We start from the raw sequence: 26,052 nt of genomic DNA, 5'->3' as shown, positions 1-26,052 counted from the left end.
AGTAGAGATAACGGATTCTTTTTCATATATAAAAGCTTGGATTTGTGATTCTTTTAAAATTTCTTATAAGATTACCTTTCAAGATGAGTAATAAAGTCAATGGCCCTTTTTGCGTAACTGCAAAACTGCAATCTACAGGTAAAAGGCCTGACTGAGAAGAATATCTTTCTTGCCTACATGGTTAATCTATAACAAGTTGCTTGGGTATGAATGTATGTGGGCTCTTGGGATAATTTGTTTTTCACCCATAATATGTAAAATGTTTAATCATGTAAAGGATGTGGAAAACATGCTGTTTTTTTACTGCTTGTTTTGGATTCATTGTAGTCATTCACATGAAAAACAGTATAACCACATTGTAATTCCTGTATTGCCTGAAAAACTTTGTTGGAATATATAAGCTGTAGAAAAAAGTACCCAGTAGAAACAATGCAGAAGAACAGAGAATAAAGAAGGAAACCATTGGAGACATTGGTCCACCCTGAACCAATTGGGAACAAGTAACTCTCCATCTGCGGACAGGGCAGACCAGATCCCTAACCCCTAGGCCCCAGGGGCATACCCTGTGCCCCTCCCCCAAGCCATTGGAGCCCCAGGGACCAGCCAGCTGCCCCATCCCCCATCCCCTTGCCAAGAAGACAGCCCCCTGTGACACCAGTGAAAACTGGAAACATAAGCCTATTCTGCACTGATTGGGAACAGAAAACAGGTTCTACCCTGCACCAATTGGGAATAATTGCTCCCTGAAGCAGAGCCCACTGGTGCCCATTGAACTAAGATCTGTGCCCTGAGTCACAGAACCCATCTGCACCGATTGCACTAAGAGCCTGGATTAGAACAAGAACTCCCATTAGACCAAGAGTATCAATCGGACCAAAAGAGGCTCCCTCAGACACAGACAGCACGTACATGGAGTGGGGAAAGAGATGGGTAGATGCCAGTGCAAAAATACAATCAACCACATAAGGACCAATATGGCACTATCAGAACCTAGTGGTGCCACACCAGCAAGACCTGAACATCACAAAACAGAAGACGCAGAAGAAATAGACCTTAAAAACAACTTGAAGAAGATGATAGAAGCCTTTAAAGAGGAAATGAAAACTACTCTTAACAAATTCAAAGAAAAGACAAAAAAAAAAAAAACCACTGGAAGAAATCAATAAATGTCTTAAAGAAAGCCAAGAAAAAGCAATTAAACAGGTGAATGAAAAAGTACAAGATTTGAAAACTGAAATAGAGGCAATAAAGAAGACACAAACTGAGGAAGGCTGGAAATGGAAAATCTGAATAAACGAATAGGAACTACAGATGTAAGCATAACCAACAGAATGCAAGAGATGGAAGAGAGATACAATAGAGGAAATAGATTCATCAGTCAAAGAAAACACTAAATCCAAAAAAGTCATTACACAAAATGTCCAGGAAACTTGGGACATCATGAAAAGACCAAACCTAAGAATAATAGGGATAGAAGAAGGAGAAGAATACAAACTCAAAGGCACAGAAAATATATTCAACAGAATCATAGAAGAAAACTTTCCCAACTTAAAGAAGGAAATGCATATAAATGTACAAGAAGCATACAGAACACCAAATAGACTGGATCTAAAAAGAAAGACTCCTCGCCACATAATAATCAAATCAATAAACATACAGAACAAGGAAAAAATATTAAGAGCTGCAAAGGAAAAAGGCCAAGTAACATATAAAGGCAGACCCATCAGAATAATTCCTGACTTCTCAATAGAGACTCTGAAAGTGAGAAGGTACTGGACAGACATTATGCAGACACTAAGAGACCATGGATACCAACCCATACTGCGATATCCAGCAAAACTCTCAATTGACACAAATGGAGTAAATAAAGTATTCCATGATATAACCAGATTTAAACAATACCTATCCACAAATCCAGCCCTACAGAAAGCACTAGAAGAAAATTCCAACCTAAGGAAGTTAGATACACCCATGAAAATACAGGTAATAGATAATCCCACACCAACAAATACCAAAAAAGAGAAACATACAACACTACCAACAAAAAATAACAGGAATTAACAATCACTGGTCATTAATATCCATTAATATCAATGGTCACAATTTGCCTATAAAAAGACACAGGCTGACAGAATGGATACAAAACAGGATCCATCCTTCTGCTGCATACAAGACACACATCAACTTGAAAGACAGACACTACCTCAGAATAAAAGGCTGGGAAGAGAATTTCCAATCAAATGGACTTAAAAAGCAAGCTGGTGTAGCTATCCTAATATCTAATAAAACAGATTTCAAACTGAAATCAACTGAAAGAGTTCAGAAAGGACATTATATACATATCACATGGAAAATCCACCAAGATGAAGTCTCAATTCTGAAAATTTATGCCCCAAATACAAGGACACCCACATTTGTAAAAGAAACATTGCTAAAGCTTAAATTGCACATCAAACCCCACATACTAGTAGTGGAAGATTTCAACACCCCACTCTCACCACTGGATAGCTCTGTCGGACTGAAACTTAACAGAGAAATAAGGGACCTAACGGAAGTTATGACTCAAATGGACTTAATGGGTATCTACAGAACATTCCACTCTAACACAAAAGAATATACCTTCTTCTCAGCACCCCATGGAACCTTCTCAAAAATTGACCACATGCTCAGTCACAAAGCAAATCTCAACAGATACAAAAAAAATTGGAATAACCTCTTATATTTTATCGGACCATCATGGCTTAAAATTAGATTTCAACAACAAAATTTACATGGAAACTAAACAATGCCCTAATGAATCACCAATGGGTCAAGGAAGAAATAAAGAGAGAAATTAAAGATTTCCTAGAATTCAATGAAAATGAAAGTACAACATACCCAAACTTATGGGACACTATGAAAGCAGTGCTAAGAGGAAAATTCATAGCACTAAATGCCCACATAATGAAGATGGAGAAATCTCACACTAGTGACTTAACAGCACTGCTGAAAGTTCTAGAATTAGAAGGAGCAAAGTCACCAAGGAAGAATAGATGCCAGGAAATCATCAAATTGAGAACTGAAATTGATAAAATAGAAACAAAGGGAACAATACAAAGAATCAATAAAACAAAGAGTTGGTTTTTTTTTTTGAAAAAAATCAGCAAAATATACAAGCCCTTATCCAAATTAACCAAAAGACAGAGATAGATATCATCCAAATCAACAAAATCAGAAATGAAAAGGGAGACATAACAACAGACAATGAGGAAATCCAGAGAATCGTCAGGTCATACTTCAAAAACCTGTACTCCACAAAACTGGAAAATCTGAAAGAGTGGACAATTTTCTAGATAGGTACCATATACCAAAGTTAAATCAAGACCAGATAAACTATTTAAATAGACCAATAACCCCTAAGGAAATAGAAACAGTCATTAAAAGTCTCCCAACTAAAAAAAGTCCAGGACCAGTTGGACTTAGTCATCAGGGAAATGCAAATCAAAACGACTTTGAGATATCATCTTACACACAGAATGGCTAAGATCAAAAACACTGAAGACAGCTTATGTTGGAGAGGATATGGAGCAAGGAGAACACTCCTACACTGTTGGTGGGAATGCAAACTTGTACAGCCACTTTGGAAATCAGTATGGTGCTATCTCAGAAAATTGGGAATCAATCTCCCTCAAGACCCAGCTATACCACTCTTGGGCATATTCCCAAGGAATGCTCAATCATACCACAAGGACACATGCTCAACTATGTTCATAGCAGCATTATTTATAATAGCCAGAACCTGGAAACAATGTAGATGTCCTTCAACTGAAGAATGGATAAATAAAATGTGGTACATATACACAACTGAATACTACTCAGCAGAGAAAAACAATGACATGATGAGGTTTGCAGGCAAATGGATGGAACCAGAAAATATCATCCTGAATGAGGTAACCCAGGCTCAGAAGAACAAACATGGTATGTACTCATCATAAATGGATACTAGATATAAAGCAAAGGATAACCAGACTGCAACCCACTGTTCCAGGGAGGCTAGCTAGTAAGAGGACTCTAGGAAGGATGCATGGATTGCCCAGTGATAAGAAATGAATGAGATGTACATGAGCAAACTTGGGGTGAGGGGAGAGTGATGGAGGGGCAAGGGACTGGGGATCAGAGCTTAGGATAGTGGGAGGTTTGAGCTGGAACGGGAACAGAGTGGGAGAACAAGGAAAGAGATACCATGATAAATGAAGACACCATGGGAATAGGGAGACACAGAGTGCTGGGGTGGGGGTTCCCAGGAATCCACAGGGATGACTCCACTATAGACTATTGGCAATGGTCGAGAGGATGCCTGAGGTGGCCTACTCTGGTGATTGGATGGCTGAATGCCCTGGCTGTCATCATGGAACCCTCATCCAATGACTGATGGAGACAGATACAGAGATCCACGGCCGGGTTCTAGGTGGAGCTCCAGGAGTCCAGTCAATGGGGGAGAGGAGTGACTGTGTGAGCAAGGGATATGGAGACCATGACTGGAAAAAGTACAGAGACAACTAGTCAAACTAGTGGAAAGGCATGAACTGTGGACCAATAGCTGAGGAGCCCCCATGGTGCTGGACTAGGCCCTCTGGATAAGTGAGACAGGTGTTTAGCTTGAACTGTGTAGGGGGGGCCCAGGCAGTGGGATCGGGACCCGTTCCTAGTGCATGAGCTGACTTTTTGGAACCTAGTGCATATGGTGGGACACTTTGTGCAGCCTTGGTGCAGGAAGGAGGGGCTTGGATCTGCCTCAATTGCATGTACCAGGCTCGGCTGACTCCCCATGGGAGACCTTGCCTTGGAGGAGGAGATGGGAGGTGGGTTAAGGGAGAGCCTAGTGGGTGGAGGAGGGAGGACAGGGGAATCTGTGGTTGGTATGTAAAATGAATAGAAAATCTCTTAATAAAAACAAAATTAATTATCAAAAAGAGAAGGAAGCCATCAAGAGAGAGTGTGAGTGTCTTTTCCCTAATCTCTTCAAATAACAAAGTCATAGTACTCACCAATTCCATAAATTCCCCTAGAGCCCTGTCCTCCTGGGTGCTGCCTTCCTCCAGGCAGTAGAAATTGTGTAAAATTACAACATTTTCTTTATCCATTCCTCTGTTGATGAACATCTAGGTTGTTTCCAGGGCCTGGATATTACAAATAAAGCTGTTATGGACATAGTTGAGCAAATGTCCTTAGATGTGATTGAGTATCCTTTGAGTAAATGCCCAAGAACAGTATAGCTGGGTCTTGTAGTAGATTGGTTCCTAGTTTTCTGAGAAACCACCACACTGACTTCCAAAGTGGCTGTACAAGTTTGCACTCTAACCAGCAATGTAGAAGTGTTCCCCTTGCTCCACATCCTCTCCAGCATGAGCTGTCACTTGTGATTTTGACCTTAGCCATTCTGACAGATGTAAGATGGAATCTCAGAATCATTTTGATTTGCATTTCCCTGATGGCTAAGGATGCTGAACATTTCTTTAAGTGTTTCTCAGACATTTGTGATTCCTCTGTTGAGAATTCTCTTTAGATGTTCCCCATTTTTTAATTGCATTATTTGGTTTGCTGATAACTAGTTTCTTAGGTTTTATATATTTTGAAAATCAATCCTCTGTCAGATGTGGGGTTGGTGAAGATCTTTTCACATTCTATAGGCTGATGTTTTCTCCTATTGACAGTGTCCTTTGCCTTACCAAAAGTTTTTAATTTCATGAGGTCCCATTTATCAATTGTCGATCTATGTACCTGTGTTAGTGGTGTTCTGTTCCTGAAGTTGACTCCTGTGATAATGTTGTTGAACATTTCTTAAAGTGCTTCTTGGCTATTTGAATTTCTTCTGTTGAGAATTCTCTATTTAGATCTGTATCCCATTTTTAAATTGGATTGTTTGATTTGGCTATCGGTTTTCTGTTTAGGAAGTTATCTCCTGTATTGATGTACACAAGGATGTCCCAACTTTCTCTTCTATCAGGCTCAGTGTATGTAGATTTATGTTGAGGTCTTTGATTCACTTGGACTTGAGTTTTGTGCAAGGTGATAACTATGGATCTATCTGCATTCTTCTACATGCAGACACCCAGTTAGACTAGCACCATTTGTTGAAGATGCCTTCTTTATTTCCCATTGTGTATTTTTTGGCTTCTTTATCAAAAACCAGGCATCCATAGGTGTGTGGGTCCATGTCTGGGTCTTTGATTCAATTCCACTAATCAACTTGTCAGTTTTTATACCAATACCATGATGTTTTATCACTAACACTATGTAGTAGAGCTTGAAATCAGAGATGGTGATACCTCCAGAAATCTTTTTTATTGTATCTATCCTGGGTTTGTTATTTTTTGATATGAAGGTCCATAAATGTTGCATGAATTCTTAAATGGTCTTAATAAAACTCAGAGCCATATATTGGGGTATATTCTGAAAGATCAGAGACAAAGGAACCAGCCACTGCCATGTCTCACCAACTCCACAAATCCTCTCACTGTTTGCCTCTGTGTCCTCAGCCGAAAGATCCAAGCCAAAATGCTTCAACCAAAAGACAGCCTAAGCCATAAGGCCTCCTCAGCCAAAAGGTCTCAGCTGAATGGCTTCCTCGGCCGAAAGAGCCTGACTGATTGCCTCTGCATCCCCAGCCAAAAGACTCTCACAAAAGACCTCTAGTTTCTGTCTCCTCATACCTTATATACCTTGTCCCGTCCAGCCATATTATTTCCTGTCTCAGTCTTCCTAGTGCTGGGATTAAAAGTGTGTTACTCACAAGTACTGGGGTTAAAGGTGTGTGCCACCACCGCCTGGCTGTTTCTCTCCTAGACTGAGTCAATCTCACATAATCCAGGGTGGCTTTGAACTCACAGAGATCTAGACAGATCTCTGCCTACCAAGTGCTAGAATTAAAGGTGTGTGCCACCACTGCCTGGCCACTATGTTTAATCTAGTGTCTTGTTCTGTTCTCTGATCTTCAGGTAAATTTTATTTGACACACAATATATCACCACACATAAAATATTGGATGGGGATTCTGTTAAATCTGTGGATTGACTTTGGTAAGGTGGCCATTTTTACTACATTAATCCTATCAATCCATGAGCATGGTAGATCTTTCCATCTTCTTCAATTTCTTTCTTCAGAGCCTTGAAGTTTCATTGCACAGGTCTTTCACTTGCCTGGCTTAGTTACCCCAAGATATTTTATATTGTTAGTGGCTATTGTGAAGGATGCTGTTTCCCTGATTTCTTTCTCAGTGTGTTTGTCAGTTGTATTTAGGAGGGCTATTGATTTTTCTGAATTAATCTTGTATCCAGTCACATCACTGAAGGTGTTTATCATCTGTAGGAGTTTCCTGGTCGAATTTTTGGGGTTCTCTTCTGTATAACATGATATCATATGCAAATAAAGATACTTTGACTTATTCCTTTCTTAAAGAAATCAAGGGAATAAAACAAAAAATTGGAGAAAAAGACTAAATCCCTTAATGAAAATCAGGAAAACCAAGAAAAAAATAAAATAAACAGATAATTAAAGGAAACAATAAAAGTGTTCAAGACCTAGAACTGGAAACAGAAGCAGTAAAGAAAACACAAACTTAGAGAGTTCTCGAAATGGAACATCTGGGTAAGTGAACAGGAACTACAGATGCAAGGTTCACCAACAGAATGCAAGGGATGGAAGAGAGAATCTCAGGCATTGAAGATTCAATAGAAGAGACAGACACATTGGTCAAAGAAAATGTTAAATCTAAAAAAATACCTGACCCAAAACATCCAGGAAATCTGGGACACTATGAAAAACCAAATCTAAGGAAAATAGGAACAGAAGAAGGAGAAAAAACCCAGTTCAAAGCCTCAGAAAATATTTCCTACAAAATAATAGAAAGTTTTCCTAACCTAAAGAAGGAGAAGTCTACAAAGATACAAACAGATTGGGTCAGAAAAGTTTCCTGGCCATATAATAATCAAAACTCCAAACATAAAGAAAAAAGAAAGACTATTAAAAGCTACAAGGGGAAAAGAACAAGTAAAATATAAAAGTAGACCTATTTGAATTACAACTAACTTCTTAATGGAGACTCTAAAATCCAGAAGGGCATGGATAGATGTGCTGCAGACTCTAGGAGGCCTCAGATGTCATCCTAGACTACTGTACTCAGCAAAACTTTCAATCGCAGTAGATTCAGAAAACAAGTTATTTCAAGACAGTCAAATTTAAACACTATCTATCCACAAATCCAGCCCTACAGAAAGTGCTAGAAGGAAAACTCCAACACATGGGAGTTAATTACACCCATGGAAACACAGGAAATAAATGATTTCATAGTAACAAAACCAAAGAAGGGAAGCACGCACACACACACACCACCACCACCACCACCAACAACAACACCAATAACAAACAACAAAATAACAGGGATTAACAATGCTTAGTCATTGATATCTCTCAATATCAACGGATTCAATGCCCCAATAAAAAGACACAGACTCACAGAATGGATGCAAGAACAGGACCCATCTTTCTGATGCATACAAGAAATGCACCTCAACATTAAAGATGGGCATTACCTCAGAGTAAAGGGTTGGGCTGGAGAGATGGCTAAGAGGTTAAGAGCACTGACAGCTCTTCCAGAGGTCCAGAGTTCAATTCCCAGCAACCACATGGTGGCTTACAACCACCTGTAATGAGATCTGATGCCCTCTTCTGGTCTGTAGACATGCATGCAAGCAGAACACTGCATGCATAATAAATCTTAAAAAAAAAAAGAAAAGAAAAGAAAAAAAGAATGGCAGAGTAAAGGGTTGGAAAAAGATGTTCTAAGAAAATATACCCAAGAAGTAAGCTGGGGTAGCTACTCTAATACTTAACAAAATAGACTGCTGTGGGATGTTCTGTATGTCCTGTGGGAGCCCTTCTTGGGTTCTTTGTGGTGTTACCCAGCAGGTCCGCATAGAGGATGATTAGGACCATGGGCCTGAGTGCAGGTGTTTGAGATGGTCTGCACTTGGCTGTGCTGGGGGATGGTCTGTATGTAAAGTTGTTCTGATTGATCAATAAATAAAACCTGATCGGCTGTGGCTAGGCAGGAAGGATAGGCGGGACTAACAGAGAGGAGAAATAAAAGGACAGGAAGGCAGAAGAACTGACGGCCAGATGCCGCCAGCACAAGAAGCATGTGAAGATGCTGGTAAGCCACGAGCCACGTGACAAGGTATAGATTTCTAGAAATGGGTTACTTTAAGATATAAGAAAAGTTAGCAAGAAGCCTGCCACGGCCATACAGTTTGTAAGCAATATAAGTCTCTGTGTTTACTTGGTTGGGTCTGAGCGGCTGTGGGACTGGCGGGTGACAAAGATTTGTCCTGACTGTGGGCAAGGCAGGAAAACTCAAGCTACAATAGACTTCATCCAAAATTAATCAAAAAAGTTGAGGTATATTAATATTCACCAAATTCACTTAATATTCACCAAAGGAAAAATCCACAAAGATGATGTTTCAATATGTAACATCTATGCCATGAACGCAAGGGCACCCACGTTTGTAAAAGAAACATTACTAAAGCATAAACCATACATTGACCCTCACACATCAATAGTGGGAGACTTCAGTAGACCCCACTCTCACCGGTGGACAGGTCAATGAGACAAACAATAAACAGAGAAGTACTGGAGCTAACAGATATTATAAACCAAATGGACCAAACAGATATCTACAGAACACTCTATTCAAACACAAAAGAGTATACCTTCTTCTCAGAATATACCTCATGGAATAGTCTCCAAAACTGATCACATACTCTGACACAAAGCAAGTCTCAACAGATACAAGAAAATAGAAATAACCACCTGCACCCTTCAGACCACCACTGGTTAAAGCTGGATTTCAACAACAACAGAAACAACAGAAAGTCTACAAATTCATGGAAACTGAACAGCTCTCTACTGGATAACTACTGGGTTAAGACAGAAAGATATAAAGAAATGAAATGAAGGACTTCCTAGAACTTAATGAAAATGAATGCAAACATACCCAAACTAGTGGGGCACTATGAAAGTGGGGCTAAGTGCCTAAATAAGATAACTGGAGAGATCTCATACCAGCAACTTAACAGCACACATGAGAGCTCTAGAACAAAAAGAAGCAGGCACACCCAAGAGGAGTAGCTGGCGAGAAATAATCAAACTGAGGGCTGATAGCTATAAAATAGAAACAAAGAGAACAATACAAAGAATCAATGAAACAAAGAGTTGGTTCTTTGAGAAAGTCAACAAGATAGACAAATCTTTATACAAACTATAAGACTGAAAGAAAATATCTAAATTAGCAAAATCAGAAATGAAAAGGCAGGCATAAGAAGAGACACTGAGGAAATCTAAAGAATCATTAGGTCATAGTTTAAAAACCTATACTCTACAAAACTGAAAAATCTAAAAGCAATGGACAATTTTCTTGATAGATACCACTTGCCAAAGTTAAATCAAGATCAGATAAACAATTTAAATAGACCTATACTCCCTAAGGAAATAGAAGCAGTCATTAAAAGTCTCCCAACAAAAAAGTCTAGGGCCAAACATTTTTGCCCAGAATTCTACCAGATTTTCAAAGAAGAATTTTTACCTCCAAGACTCCTCAAATTATTCCACAAAATAGAAACCATAGGAACATTGCAAAAATTATTTTATGAGGCCACAGTCACCCTGGTACTCAAATGACACAAAGATACAACAAAGGAAATGAATTACACACTGATTTCCCTTAGGAACATAGATGCAAAAATACTCAACAAAATACTTGCAAATAAACATACTGAAAGAAAAAAAACCCACATGATCATCTCTTTAGATGCTGAAAACAGCTTTTGAAAAAATCCAACACTCCTTCTTGATAAAAGTTTTGGAGAGATCAAGGATACAAGGGACCTACCTAAGCATAATCAAGGCAATTCACAGCAAATCTACAGCCAACATCAAATTAAATGGAGAGAAACAAAGCTATTCAACTAAAATCAGGAACAAGACAAGGCTGTCAACTCTGTCCATATTTGTCCAATATTGGTTTGGAAGTTCTCACTAGAGAAATCAGACAACTGAAGGAGATCAAGAGGCTATAAATAGGAAAGGAAGAAGTCAAAGACTGATTTTATAGGATCTTTGCTCAGATGTCACCATGTCACTTTGCTGAATGACACCATGCTGAACACCTATCTTTTTTTTTTTTAAGCGTCCTTAGGGCAGGGTGGATGGCTGAGATGCAGAGAGCACCTTCTGCTCCTGCCCAGAACCAAGTTCAGTTCCCAGCACCCACACTCAGGGAATCTGACACCCTCTTCTGACCTCCAGGAGCCCTGCACTCACCTGACCACACCCACATGGATACCACATGTCCACTGTGGTGGATTTCCTGAGCAATCTCCCCACAGTGCTGGGTAGTTGAACTTTGTTCCCTAGTTGGTGGGGCTATTTGGGGAGGTTGAGGTTTAAGAGGTGTGACTTGCTGGAGAATGTATGGTTCTGGGGGAGGGAGGGGCTGGGAGAGTCAAACAATCAGCCAGGCAGTGGTGGCGCATGCCTTTAATCCCAGCACTCGGGAGGCAGAGCCAGGCAGATCTCTGTGAATTTGAGGCCAGCCTGGTCTACAAAGTGAGTTCCAGGAAAGGCACAAAACTACACAGAGAAACCCTGTCTCGAAAAACAAACAAACAAAAAAACAAACAAACAAAAAAAGAAAAACAAAAAAGAGTCAAACAATTGCTTCTATATTGCTCTCTCTGCTTCCTGTTTGCAACTGAAGATGTGAGGTCTCAGCTTCCTGCTTGCCCCACCTTGCCTGCAGCTCTGTGAACTGCTTGCCTGCCGTGATGCACTCTTATCCACTGGAGCTGTAGCCCAAACAAACTCTTTAAAGGTTGTTTTGGTCATGGTATTTTATCATAGCATCAGAAAGGTAATTAACACAAACACATAATTAAAAAAATAATTTTGAGATGGTGTCAATATGTAGACCAGGCTAGACTTGAACTCAAAGATATCTACCTGACTCTACTTTGAAAGGGCCAGGAATAAACCATGTATGTGTCAGAATGCCACACTAAAAAAATTAATAAATATAAAAAAACAATAGCACTCTACCCTGTTTACCCTGTTCCTCTCCCCTGCACTCTGGACACCTTCCTTTCTGCCTTCCACCTCCCCACACAATCTATCCTTGTTGATTCCCTTACACTGTATCACAGGCATCTTCCCACCATAGCACTTGCTCCAGGAGACCAGCAACTCTCTATCACTTCCCAGTGTGTCTTAGAAACAGGACTTCATCTCACATCTGGAACAGACACTGGGGGCTGATCACAATGGCCACTGCTGTGTCCCCTGCCTGAGGAGTGGATTTCCTCCACCCCAGATGGAGACAGTGACAGCTGACCAAGGAAAACATCCATCCAGGGTCAGCTCGGTGAACCCTGAGCTCACTGGTCACTCACAGGAGCCTGGGTGACTCGGGGGATAACCACTGAGCTACCCACCCCAGTGTGCATGTCACTCACACAACTACATCACTGCAGTCCCCTGCACAGCTCCCAGCAGCTCCACTCAACAGTCTCCTCTCCCTCAGGAACTGCAGCTGGTTTAACACTGAGAGGGAAGTGCTGCATTGTGTCTGCTCCGTGAACCTGTAGCTTCTTGTGTTTCCTGAGCCTCATCAGCTCCTCCTGGCTCCAGCAGGGATGTTTCAGTCTAGAGGAAAATTCACACCCTCATCTCCCTCTTCTACAGAAGCTCCCTTGATTAATACAACCTCAGGCCACATGCTGGTGTGTCCAGTGCAGCACCAGGTCCCCTCACACTGAGGTCAGAGTCACCTGAGCTTCCCCTCAGCAAAGCCCTCCCTCCCTCTCCACCTGCCTTTCTGTCTTTGATCTATGATCCTATTTTTTTTATTCATTCATCAAACATTTATTGGGTATGAATGTCTGCTTGATCCCAGGCACTGGAAGTCACCATCCCTCACAAGACAAACATGGCTGCATCAGGACAGAGATTGTCACCTTCTTGGCCTTCAAACATCTCAGCTAAGTTCCTGGAGCTCCTGACTCTAGGTCACAAAGGTAGAAGGGAAAACTGCAGGGGCTGGAACCTGGAGCAGGGGTGAAGTAATTTCCATCTCTGGTGTTCCCACAATCTATTTTATAAGAGGTATGTTACTTGTATGTCTATGGGCGTTTTTCTTGGCTGTATGTGTTTGTACCATGTGTCTATCTGGTGTCCACAGGGACAGTGGAAGCCATGGAACAGGAGTTATGGATGGTGTGAGCCATGGTGTGGGTGCTGGGATTCGAACCCGGGTCCTCTGCAGGAGCAGCAAGTGCTCTCAACCCCTCAGCCATCTCTGCAGTCCCTGGATTATGTCTTTAATTTTTTTTGATTATTAAAAATTTTTTCATTCATTTTAACACCAGTCAAAGATCCCCCTTTTCCCTCTGCCCACCCACCCTGCCTCCTCCTCCTCCCAACCCTGACTCCCACCCACAAGAAGCCAAGCCTTCCTTTTAAATAAACTTAGTTCTACAATAGACTCAGCCTGAAAATCCCTGAGTCACCACTGGGGGCAGCACCAGGATTCCCAGAGCCAAGGAGGTAGAGGGGACCTTGGGCAGAACACAGATCCAACAGGACAGATGTGAGATGAGACCTGTGGATCCCTCCTCTCTGCTCATCCTACAACCTGGGTTAGATTCTGAAAGATGGGGAAGGAGAGAACCTCAGGGAGGGGCCTGGAAGGAGGCAGGAGCCCAGGAGACTGAAGTTCACCTTCTCAGCCTACAGTCTCCTGAGTGTAGAGGCTTAGTTGGGCCTTGATGAGACAATGATGGACAAACACCTCTTAATGCTATCACTCAGGAACCCTAAGGGATAAGGAGGCAGGGACCACTCACAGGGACAAGAACAGGCCTAGTCCTCCATACAAACTAAAAAGACAAGAAATAAACAGAGAAGACAGGGTGAAGAGCCATGGCCAGGTCAGAGCCCAGGCTGACCTGTCACAGCAGCCCAGGCTGCTCACAATCATGGGGACAGGACAAGGCTCTGTCATCCCAGTGTCCGTACAATCACGGACTCTCAGCATGTGGTTCAAGTGATGAAGAGAACAGAGCCAGGAGGTGACAGAGCTGAGGAGTGACCATGTCACAGCCAACAATGGACTGAGCTCCACCTGGGCACAGTCCTGTTCACACTCAGCTCCCGCAGCCTCATCTTGTCCACAGGATACACACAGCATAATGAACACAGATTCGGGAAGGTTCTCCATGCTGCCATTTATTTCATCCACAAGCTCTAAGTATTTCAATCATTTAATTTATTCATCAATCCACCTGTCAGATCAAGGACGTGAACATCAAGTTCACATTCAGATTCTTATTTTCAGTGGGGAGTCAGGGGCTGCATCTCAGGGCAGCATGGAGGTGACAGGATGGAGATGTCCCCTCCTGCCTGCTGGACCAGGAAGGTTGGCTGTGGAAGGGAACACAGGCAGTGCAGGGACAGGGTCCTGCTGTGCAGGGGGTGCCGGGCTCCCCAGGTCTTCACATTGAGCCCACAGGGTCACAGGGAACATCAGACACTGTTGCTGAGAGTGAACTGAGGGGCTCAGGACGTCACAGGAGAGACCTGAGCACATCTCTGTCACTCTGTCAGGTTGGGCAGCTGTCTTCACGCTACAAACAAGAGATATGAACAATCACTGTGAAGACAACATCCCAACAACCCACGACTCACTCAGAGGGGATTTTGGAAGTCCCTGAAACCCAATCATGTCCACTTTCCCTCCCCAAATCAGTCCCCAGAGTGTCACCTTCACAGCCTGGGAGAGACACATCAGAGCTCTGGGCACTGTCCCTGCCTAGGGTAAAATTATATATAGTCACGGGAATGTGAAAACATGGCTCTAGAAGATTTCACTGGAGGAGGTATTATGGGTTGGCAGAGCTCCCCAAATAACCAGCTTCACCCCAAGGGCCTCAGGGACAATCCCGCTCCCCACACTTACCTGAAGCTGGAGTATAGTTCCCTCCTCTTTCACCTGTGAGGAGAAAAGCTGTGAGAGACCAGGGAAGACCTGACCCTAGGAAGTTTTCAGAACTGACAGCAGACCCAGGTTAGAGACAGGAGCAATGAGGGGTGTGGATGCTTCCCATTAGTGAGGCAGAGCACACTTCTAAAAGGGGCTGAGAGAGAACCAGACCCTGACCTTTCCTACCTGTGTTTCTCCTCCTCCACCACACAACAGCCACCACAGCTCCAATGATCCCAGCTACACCAGCAATGATTGCCCAGATGTGGACAGTGGACTGAGGAGGCTCTGAGAAGGGAAGGACAGGAGGGGAACTTGGGGGTCATGACCCCAGCTCTCAGCACTGATCCTTTTCAAGGTCTGCAGAAGGCTCCAGCTTCCCCTGACCCCAGCTCTGACCCACACCCTCCTTACCCCATCTCAGGGTGAGGGGTTGTGTCAGCCCCTCATGGTGCACATGGCATGTGTATCTCTGCTCCTCCCCAGAAGGCACCACCACAGCTGCCCACTTCTGGAAGGTTCCATCCCCAGAAGGTCTGGTCTCCACCAACTCCATGTCCTGAGTCTGTTCCTCCCCATCCCTCTGCCAGGTCATGGAGATCTCAGCAGGGTAGAAGCCCAGGGCCCAGCACCTCAGGGTGCCGTCTCCTTTCAGTGTGGGGTGATGAATCACATGTGCCTTTGGGGGATCTGTGTGGAAGATTTAAGAAATCCCACAATTAACAAGATAAACTGAAATCTGCAAAGACAAAGTTAAACCAATGCTGACACTAAACTGTGTCTGTTTGGACAATTCTGTCATCACACTAGTGACCTCAGGTAGAGCTGGTCCCCTCATCACAGAACTGCACATTTTCCTGGGGGGACTCAGTAGCTAAGAGGGAATCCACGTGAGCCAACAGGTCAACATGGTCTTCCTCATGTGATGTTCTATAGCATTAGTTAGGTAGTAAAAGAATAGAAGAAAAGGAAAATAATTAATTTATGTATGTATTTAAATTCATATCAAAATAAGAAATCAGGTACAAGGGCTACATGAAGGGTGCCACCAACTCCTGCTGCCACCTTTGGGGCATAACCACTGTGGCCATCTTGCTGACCAGCATAACTGTCTGTCCAAGTGAACAGCCATCACCAAGTGCAGACTTCTTGGGGCCGAGAGAGAGCAGGAGGGCTCTGGATGTTAATATGGCAGAAAACAGTCTAAGCTCACAGGAGCCTTTCTAGTGAAAAGGAAACACTGACTTGTCTAATTATCCAGATTAGCAGTTCCACCTGGCTCCTGTGGAGACTGAAACAGATGATAAAATGAGGGGGAGAGAGAGAAAGAGTATCACCCCAGTGAGGGAGATTAAAAAACTGACTAAAAGCAAAATGACAACTTCAAAAAAAAAAAAAAAAAAAAAAGGGGAAGGAAGAAAAAAAAAAGAAAAAGCCCTCCACAATTTAGTATTCACCAGGGCACCCCATAAGTGCTCATGTGACCATTCTAGGAATAGACAGAGTTGGGGTGTGGGAGGGATGTAACCTCACCCACAGGAATCTGGGAGAATGTATTCTTTGGAAGGTTTTAGAAACTGTGGAACCAGCCTAGGGTAGGGGCGGCCATGTCTCCCATCAGGTAAAGGAGGCTTCCGGTCCTGGCATGTAAGGCTGACACACTCAGATGACAGGACTCAGTTTCCACAGACCCTGGTGTGGGCAGAGACCCCGGCCTGGAGAGGCCATGGCTGACAGCGGCTGCAGACTGCAGGAGCCACTGTGGTTAGGTCGGGATCTCCTCTCCCTCCTCTGAGACAGATTTGCAGCTGTCCAGGGAGAAGGCTGAGCCTGGGGATCAGTGCGGTCCCTGCCATGCTGGATCAGGAGACCCAGGGTCACTGTCTGCCCTGAGACAGGGGCATGACCCCAGCTGAGGGGTTTCTTTTTCCTCAGGACTGAGCTCAGCCCGAGACAGAGGGAGGAGCTGCCCGCGGCCCTGCACCTGTGCGCTGCAGCGCGTCCTTCCCGTTCTCCAGGTATCTGCACAGTGACTCCACGCACTTGCCCTCCAGGTAGGCCCTCAGTCTCTCTGCCTCACCAGCCTGCTCCCACTTGCGCCGGGTGATCTGCGCCGCCGTGTCCGCCGCCGTCCACGTCCTCAGGTCGTCGTTCAGGGCGAGGTAATCGCGGCCGTCGTAGGCGTCCTGACTGTACCCGCGGAGGAGGCGCCGGTCCGACCCCACATCACAGCCGTACATCCACTGGTAGGTGTGAGAGCCTGCGGGGACCCCGCGGTCAGCCCCGCCCACCCGCGGACTCCCCTAAACCGAAAGGGAAACCGGGTCCCGGTCCCCGACTCCTCCCGAATCTCGGACCCGGGACCCGGGGCGACTCCGGCCCGGACGTAGGGACGTGGAGGGGTCGTGACCTCCGACCCGCGTCACTCACCGCCCTCGCTCTGGTTGTAGTAGCTGAGCAGGGTCCTCAGCCTCCCTCCGAAAGTCTGCTCGGTGATCTTGGCTCTCCGTGTCTCCTCCTCCCAATACTCCGGCCCCTCCCGCTCCACCCACGGCGCCCGCGGCTCCATCCTCGGAGTCTCCGTGTCGCTGTCGAAGCGCGCGAACTGCGTGTCGTCCACGTAGCCAACGGCGATGAACCGGGGCTCCCCGAGGCCGGGCCGTGACTCGATGGTGTCGAAATACCGCATGGAGTGCGAGCCTGGGGGCGGCGCGCGGTGAGACCCCTACCCTCCTCCCGCGACCCCGGGCGGGTGCGCGGGCCGGGAGGGGAGCAGGGCGCGGGGCTCGGGACGCGGTGGAGAAGGGCGGGAAGGTCTGGCTGGGCGACGCGGGGACGCGGCTTCCCCGGGGCCGCCCCCGCCCTCCCCGCAGAGTCGTTTCCCTCCCGACCCCGCACTCACCCGCGCGGGTCCGGGTCGGGGCCAGGGCGGCCGCCAGCAGCAGGAGCAGCGCGCGCGGAGCCATCGCCCCCATCTCGGATCTGGTGCGTCTGAGTTCCACAGGCTGCGTGGACTTTATAACCCGTGACCGCGGCGACGCTGATTGGTTCTCCGGGATCTCCGCACCCAATGGGGGTGCGAACAGGACAGTTGTCATCAGTGTCCGGGCAGAAGGACCCGACACAGGTCAGGAGCTGGAGAAGTGAAACTGGGCACCTGGGGATCCCCAACCCTGGGCTTCCACCCCAGACCTCACCTCCTGGGGACTGAGACTTTGCTGAACCCTGTGCTGCAGGACGGAGCGCTGTGTGTCATGGTGTCTCTGACCTGCCTAAGGACAACTGTCTCCTCATGTTAGTCAGGATGAAACCTAAGAGCATGAAGTTTCCAGATAAAATACACACAGCACTTGAAATGAATGTTCACGGAAACAGGTGCTGTCGGAGTCCTGGTGAGGGTGTGGGGCGGCCGTGGACACCTGCATCGGGAGGTGACTGGAGTTATTACAGCTCTGGTCAAGGACTTTTGACACACTGTGTTTTATATGTGACTCTCCGTGCTGGAATCCCATTCACCTCTGCTTTCACTTTCTACTTCAGTTATGTGTGGCTGGGATTTGAAGACATCAAGTCAACATCCACAGAAAGAAGATATTTATAAATTTAATTTAGCTCCACACTACTGAACGGGGATGAAACCTCAAGTCCCCAGTGAGTACCTCTGCCATGAGAATTACCTCTGCCCAGTGTCCACACTGCACAGGCCTGAGGAACTCCGGAGCCAGCTGTTATGAGACCCAGGGCTCCACAGGCCTGTGACATTCATCTCCCTCATCTCATCTGATCATAAAGTGTGAGTGAAGGTCAGAGAGAGAATGAGAGGTCACAGGTTATGTAACTTCTACCACACCATCTTCATTATTCTGCTTCATTAGTTACAGTTCCTTTCTCACTGTGATTTATTCACTAATGCAACTGTACCGTGGCAGTGTGTAGACACAGGGAACCATGGTGTAGACAGGGATCAGTGCCCTGCTGTGCTTGGTCTCCACAGGGGGTCTCTTCCCAGTGGAGAAGGGGGTCTACTGTGCTGAGACAAAGACCAGGTCCACACAGACATCTCAGGACTATGGACTGAAGATCCGTGTAAAACACAACTACCTGGAGCCACAGAGGATCATCTGGGGAGAAACACTTGGAGTCTGAGTGTAAGCACCAGGCTGTGAAGACACGATCCTGAGTGAAGAGGGGAAAAAAAAAAATCTCAATTTACAGATGAGATTCCTGAGCATCAGGCTTGGCAGTGGGAGCTGCCCCTGCAGGTGAACATAGGAGCCTGGTCTCTGTGGAGTCTGTGTGGTGCTTGCAGGCCAGCGCCTCTGCTTTAAAGAGAAGCATCTCTCCACTGCATCCCCAACACGCATATTTGCCATTGGATTCCCAGAAGTGACTTTTCTTCTAGAAGATCCAGGGAATCCTTCTTCTCTTCAGAAGGAGGAAGAGGAAGGTTGAGGAGAGAACTCAGTGAGTCTGGCCTGGGGATCTCTCCTGGTGTTTTCTTGTCTTTTTTTTTAAGACCAGGCTGGCCTTGAGCTCAAAGAGACATGAAGCAGGCTTTCTTTCAGACCACCAACCAGCTCACAAATCATGATAGAGAAACTTATTATTAGTTATGAATGCTTGGCCTTAGCTTAAACTTATCTCTAGCCAGCTTTTCCAAGTCAAGTAGACCTGTTTCTCTTCATCTATGTTTTTCCTCTGGGCTTTTTGCCATTACTTCTTTCTTTAGTGTGTCTTACTTTTCTGCTTCCTCTGTGGCTGGCTGGGTAACTGGGTGGTTGTCTGGTTGGCCCATCCTGTCCTTCTCCCCCTTCTTTTCTTCCTCTTCTCTTCTCTCTCCGCCCCAGCCCCGCCCATCCCTCCTCTGCCTAGCCATTGGCTGTTCAGATTTTTATTAGACAAATCAGGTGCCTTAGGAAGGCAAGGTGAGACATGTGTTGTGCCCTGTTCAGTTCATGTGGGTCCGTGGAAAATATGGTCACTCTAGGATGAATTTTAGCCTTCGTGGTGACAGGGGAGTCAGCCTCTGGCCAACTGACCAACTATAGCTTTGAAAAAAGGATTTTTATAGCTATACAATTTACATCTTTAGCAAGTCAATTTCCACATACCAAAACCTCTTATCTAACGCTGTCCATAGACACAAATGGCAAAGCAATTGCCAGTCCCAGGACATCTCTGTTTTCCTCCTACAACCAACTTTTGCATAGGCTTTGAACCTTTAGGAAATCATGGTAAGGTTTACATACCTCAAGCCTAAGGTACCCTACACAAAAGGTAGTAGTCACAAAAGGCAGATCAAAGCTGGTGCTAACACTCCAGAATCAAACCAGTTGCAGAGTTCTGCAGAAATTCTTGCTACAGAAACAGCAGCACATCTTTACATAATTAAACAAATACAACATAAACAAATGTAACATGTCTTTATATAATTAAAAAATAATCTTCCACAACAGAGACCCAGCTGCCTGTGCATCCCAAGTCCCGGGATTAAAGACTTGTGTCAAACACCTGGCTTAATTACTTTTCTAGGGCTGTGAGAAGACACTGTGAACCTGGCAACTTATAAAAGAAAGTTTAATTTGGGCCTCAGTTTTCAGAGACTTTGAATCCAGGATGTTAGAGGAAAGGTGTGGTGGCAGGAACAGCTGAGAGCTCACATCTCAATCCACAAGCAATTGTCAGAGTCACTGGGAATAGTGGGGGTCTCTTAAAACCTCCATGCCCAGCCCTGGTGACACACCTCCTCCCACACGGCCACTCCTCCTGATCCGTCCCAAGCAGTTCCATCAACTGGAACTGAAGTATCCAGTAGCTGGAGTTTTCTCTCTGGGTCCCACCAAGACCCGGAAGTCCCACAGCCCACTTATAAAATAAACACACAGACACTTATATTATTTACAAACTGTATGGCTGTGGCAGGCTTCTTGCTAACTGTTCTTGTATCTTAAATTAACCCATTTTTATAACTAACCTTGTGACATGGCTCGTGGCTTACCGGCATCTTCACATGATGCTTGTCATGGTGGTGGCTGGCAGTGTCACCCCACTTCAGCCTTCCACTTCCCAGAATTCTCCTCTCTCCTTGTGCCACCTATACTTCCTGCCTGGCTACTGGCCAAACAGTGTTTTATTTATCCAGAGTGATATTCACAGCACTTCCCCTTTTCTTTTTTTTTTCCAAAATGTAAGGTTTTAACTTTCACATAGTAAAATTACAGATAACAAAACAATTACCAAATAAGAATTACAGTTATAATATCCAGTCTATTTATAGTTTATTTGGCGAAATTAAAGAAAATATCCTATCTTATATTTGTGAGTCTAAGGTTTTATATCTAACTTATCTTTTATCATAACTAAGGAAAATTGTAACTATCTAGCTTTAACTATATCAAAGACCTCATAAGGATGTAATACTACCTGAGAAATGGGAGAAAGATGCAAACAACTTTCAGGCATCTTGCAGGGTAGACAGAGACAGCTAGCAGCCTAGACAGTCATCCAAAATTCTCTTTTAAAGTTGGGGCATCTGTCTTCAGCCCACAGGCCTTGAGTCTCTCAGTCACTTTTTTTAGTGTCATGTAGAATGTCTGGCAGTTTCCTCTGTGAAGCAGGAACCTGAAGAACCATTTTGTCAAGCAAAGTTCAGTGGTCACCTTTTTATGGATCTTGTATGTCGAGTTGATCAAGCAGTCCAGGCAAGAACAATTTCTTGCCCAAATGGCTATTTTTGCCAAGGTGAAGATAAACTCCATATGGAGTGTCTTTGATGTCCATTCTTCTCTCTGAAGTAAATCGGTGCTGCCAGGAGCAGACATGTCTCACTGTCCAGAAAGTCTAATTTTTTAAAATATTTTAAATGCCATATTCTGTAGGTCTTTGAAGTATTTGAAGATTACCTATCTATCTGAAATATATCTATGTATACCTAGAAGACTTAACTAACATGGCTACGAGTATGATTATGACAGATGACTAATTATTAATCTATTTTTTAATTATCCATTACAATTTTAAATGAACTGTACAAACCTAACACCTTAAACAAGAGTAGAAATATACACACAGTATAACAAAATTAACTTTGAATTTGTATCAATGAACTAAAATCCATAGCAATGTAAAACATTTTAAACAAGTTTTTGCTCTTTAAATGTAGGTTCATTAATCTACCCTTTTATCCTATCATCTCTATATCCTATATATCTATATCACATCCCCTTTTCTTTTTTAGAAAGAGATCACATTTATAATCAACCTGTTTTAAATAAAAATATTGGTTTTTCTCTGTCCCACACCACAGGGCTCTTTTGATTTGGGACACAAGAATCTCTTAACCTTTTATTTTAGCAATATGTCTGGGTTTAGAGGGGGAGTGAGCCAATTTGATCTCCAAAGCCAGCTTGGTATGTTTGGGAATTTGGGTGTAGCATCTCTTACTACTTCCTGCTGAGGTGGGGGGGGCAGTGGCGCTGTATCTTGTGGGGACACAAAGAAACTTTTAGGCTTATGGGGGTAGTCCGTGAGGTTGTTTCGTCTGAGCCAGTTGCCTTAAAACCGTTTTGGATGTTGGATCATCTGGGCCATGGTGTCATCAGAGACCTTTCAGGGGGTCTTGGCTGGTCAAACTTCTTGTATCTTAATCTGGAACAAATCCATAGCCTCTGGCTTTCTGTGGAAACCAAAGCAGAGCCTCTTTTCCAAAGCAACATATCCTTATATCCAGATTTTGAAGTCAAGATACTTTTAAAATTTACATATTTGTTTTACTCAACAGCTTTTACCTTCAAATGTTTTTCTGTAGTTAAAAATATCAAAGAGAACATAATCCAGATTCTCTGTGTGATATCCATTTTTACGTGGCTTATTTTTTATATTAGTGTTAATATGTCTTTAAAGACTTTATTTTTTTAAACTATATATTTGTTTATATAACTTTGTATATCATCTTTTTGTCTCTTTCAAGCCATCGTCTATTTTACACATATTGTAAACTATTTCATTTGAATCTGTCTTATTGCGAATCTATCGATTTAAACTGCAGCATTTGTAAGACTGAAACGGTGCTGTGGCTGCTGGCTCTGCCTACCTCAGCTTCCCAACATGGCAGTGGTACATTTACTGCCAGCTCTGGGAGCCATCGTGGGTCTATGTTTTTATCCAAGCAGCTTGTAGCCCAGAAACCTCTTTTTCTTTTTTAACTATCAAAGGCTAAATCCACCACACAGCAGCAGTGTAATGTGCTGCTTGTAGATGCCTCATTCCCGCCATACTGCAGGTCAAGCGCAAATGCCAGGAACCCACCAGTAACTCAAACCTGCGTTTTGTGGTTTCTAGCTGCCCATATGAGACATGAAGCAGGAACTTGGTTTTGGCTCTGTTTAAAATTGCTTAATAAATATTCAGAGGTTTAAGGTGGAAACTCAAGCCATTGGGCGCCATTTGTAACTGGAGTTTTCTCTCCAGGTTTCACCAAGCCACGGCAGTCCCACAGCCCACTTATAAAATAAACACACAGACACTTATATTATTTACAAACTGTATGGCCGTGGCAGGCTTCTTGCTAACTGTTATTATATCTTAAATTAATCCATTTCTAAAAATCTATACCTTGCCACATGGCTTGTGGATTACCAGCATCTTCACATGCTGCTAGTCATGGCGGCGGCTGGCAATGACTCTGACTCAGCCTTCCACTTCCCAGAATTCTTCTCCTCCTTGTCCTGCCTATACTTCCTCCTGCCTGACTACTGACCAATCAGTGTTTTATTTATACAGAACAATACCCACAGCACTATCCAAACCTCTGAGCCTGGGTGACCATTCTCATTCAAACCACCACAGCATTCAGTGCAGATGTAAGATGCCCTGAAGGGTTCTGCAGATGTGTCCATTGTGATCTGTGGACAAACACCCTCAAACAGGAGGAGCCCACTGCATTAGGATCTCCCCTTTGCTTCTGTCACCTCCTGCCCTTCTCCTTCAGTCCTCACCCCATCAGTACCAGCGGCCCTCCCTTCTCAGCTCTGCACTAACACTGCCTCTTCCTTTTAATCCAGTTTCTCTCCGTGGTCATCCATCTTGACAACCATCTTGCTGTGAGGCAGGCTGTGTGGTGTCCTTCTGTGAAATCTCCATTGGGGGCTGGAGAGATGGCTCAGGGGTTAAGAGCACTTGTTGGTGTTGCAGAGTGTAACACGAATCTTAAAAGTTCTTCTTAATAAAATCAAACCCAGAGCCAGGTATTGGGGTTAAAGCTGGAAGATCAGAGAAGCAGAACAAGCCACAGCTTCCTCACCTCACCAATTCCTAAGCTGATCCTTCCTGTTTCCTCAGACTGGAAGCCTCTGAGACCTCATCCAAATGAATCTCAGCCGAACTGCTGCTCAAAAGCCTAAAAGCTTAACCAGCCTAGTTCCTGGTCCTCATGCCTTATATACCTTTCTGCCATCACTTCCTGGGATTAAAGGTCTTGTTACCATGCCTGACTGTTTCCAGTGTGGCCTTGAACTCACAGAGATCCAGGCAGATCTCTGCCTCTGGAATGCTAGGATTCAAGGCGTGTTTGCCAACATTTTCTGGCCTCTATATCTAGTGGCTGTTCTGTTCTCTGACCCCAGATAAGATAGGGTACACAGTATTTTGGGGAACACAATAACACCACATGATGCTCCACTACCATCTGTGACTCAAGTTCCAGGGGATCCAGTGCCTGGTCCACCTATGTACTCATAATGAAAAGACAAATACATCCAATAAAAATAAATTTTAAAAATCCATTTTGAAAAATACTCCACTGGCTCCCTCTCCCTCTCCTAAACTAGAGTGTGAGTCCCAGGGGCTGAGGGCACAGGGCTGTTCTGTCAACATTCTTCCAGCTCTGGAACAGGACAGGGATTGAAGACTGAAATAGATTGTGCTGAAATGAAAATGTTCAAAACAGCATAAAGTTAAAAATACAAAAAGATTTCATTTTACAGACCTACTGTGCATAGTGGGTCACAGCCTCGTTCCAGGAAGAACACACTGTGTGTGTGCTCATCTTTGCACTTGAGCCGTGTGTTAGTTTTTAATTGCCACTGAACGAGAACAATTTGAGTTACTTAAATGGTAACGTGTAACAGACCAGGACATCCCCAACATCAGGAGAGTTCCTGCAGCTACTGATCTCCCCTTTCCCATCTTCTCCTTACATTAGACCCCTCAGGGTCTCACTTTTTAATGAGAAAGAGAAGTGTTAGTGTCTAGGGCAATAGTTCAACACGATGAAGAAAGAAAACAGGACTGGGTCTGAGTCCTCAGAGAATAAGGCTAAGGGGACCCATGCTGGCTGAGCTGCCCATTCCTCCTGTCCACTCTGCTCCAAGGGTCTCAGGTCTCACGCTGCCCTGCCCTCATCAAACTTAGAGCCAATGGAACTCTCCATCCTTTCCCACCTGTGGGAAGAAAGCACCTTGTTTTCTTTAAGGGAGGAGGCAGAGCCATGGAAACCAAAGGAGGCTGCAAAGCCTGGAGCCAGGGAAGTTTCCAGAACTCTGACACAGACTGTGATGACTATTATTGGTTGTCAACTTGACAATATCTAGAATTAAGGAAAAACCCAACTCAGAGAGCACACCTGTGAGGGATTTTTACTTAATTTGAAGTGGGAAGATCAACTTCTGATCTGGTTCTTGGCAACAACATTTGTGTGTGTGTGTGTGTGTGTGTGTGTGTGTGTGTGTGTGTGTGTGTGTGTCTGTGTGTGTGTGTGTGTGTGTGTGTGTGTGTGTGTGTGTTTCCAGATAGGGTTTCTCAGTGTAACAGCTTTGGCTGTCTTGGAACTTGCTTTATAGACCAGGTGGCCTCAAACTCAGAAATCAGTCTGTCTCCACCTCCCAAGTGCTGGGATTAAAAGCATGAGCCACTACACTAGAAGACAACAACCTTTAATCCTGATTGAGGGTGAAAAGACCCACCTCTAGTCTGGGCCATGCCTT

At 44.3% G+C, this 26,052-nt stretch overlaps 1 protein-coding gene across 15 annotated transcripts in view; it reads right to left on the bottom strand.

Annotated features, from left to right (window-relative positions):
• The window catches only part of LOC114686366 (H-2 class I histocompatibility antigen, L-D alpha chain-like), a 293,638-nt gene that overhangs the window by 187,582 nt on the left and 80,004 nt on the right, over nucleotides 1–26,052 (bottom strand). For 2 of the 15 annotated variants that reach the window (XM_037199754.1, XM_037199758.1), the window contains exons 1-5: nucleotides 17,973–18,183; nucleotides 17,501–17,770; nucleotides 17,055–17,330; nucleotides 15,485–15,760; nucleotides 15,257–15,358 (exon numbers count right to left, since the gene is read on the bottom strand). The exons of 4 other annotated variants lie outside the window; for them this stretch is intronic. In XM_037199754.1, coding sequence (XP_037055649.1) covers nucleotides 15,257–15,358; nucleotides 15,485–15,760; nucleotides 17,055–17,330; nucleotides 17,501–17,770; nucleotides 17,973–18,168 — 1,120 coding nt within the window. In that variant the 5' untranslated portion in view covers nucleotides 18,169–18,183. Of the gene's footprint in view, nucleotides 1–14,294; nucleotides 14,715–14,828; nucleotides 14,900–15,046; nucleotides 15,080–15,256; nucleotides 15,359–15,484; nucleotides 15,761–17,054; nucleotides 17,331–17,500; nucleotides 17,771–17,972; nucleotides 18,226–26,052 lie in introns of those variants that run through there. 9 more of the 15 variants (XM_037199748.1, XM_037199752.1, XM_037199753.1 and 6 more) reach the window with 9 other exon arrangements.

This window comes from Peromyscus leucopus, chromosome 16_21, assembly GCF_004664715.2.
Source record: "Peromyscus leucopus breed LL Stock chromosome 16_21, UCI_PerLeu_2.1, whole genome shotgun sequence".
NCBI classification, from domain to species: domain Eukaryota; kingdom Metazoa; phylum Chordata; class Mammalia; order Rodentia; family Cricetidae; genus Peromyscus; species Peromyscus leucopus.
This window is presented reverse-complemented; position numbering and strand designations above follow the sequence as displayed.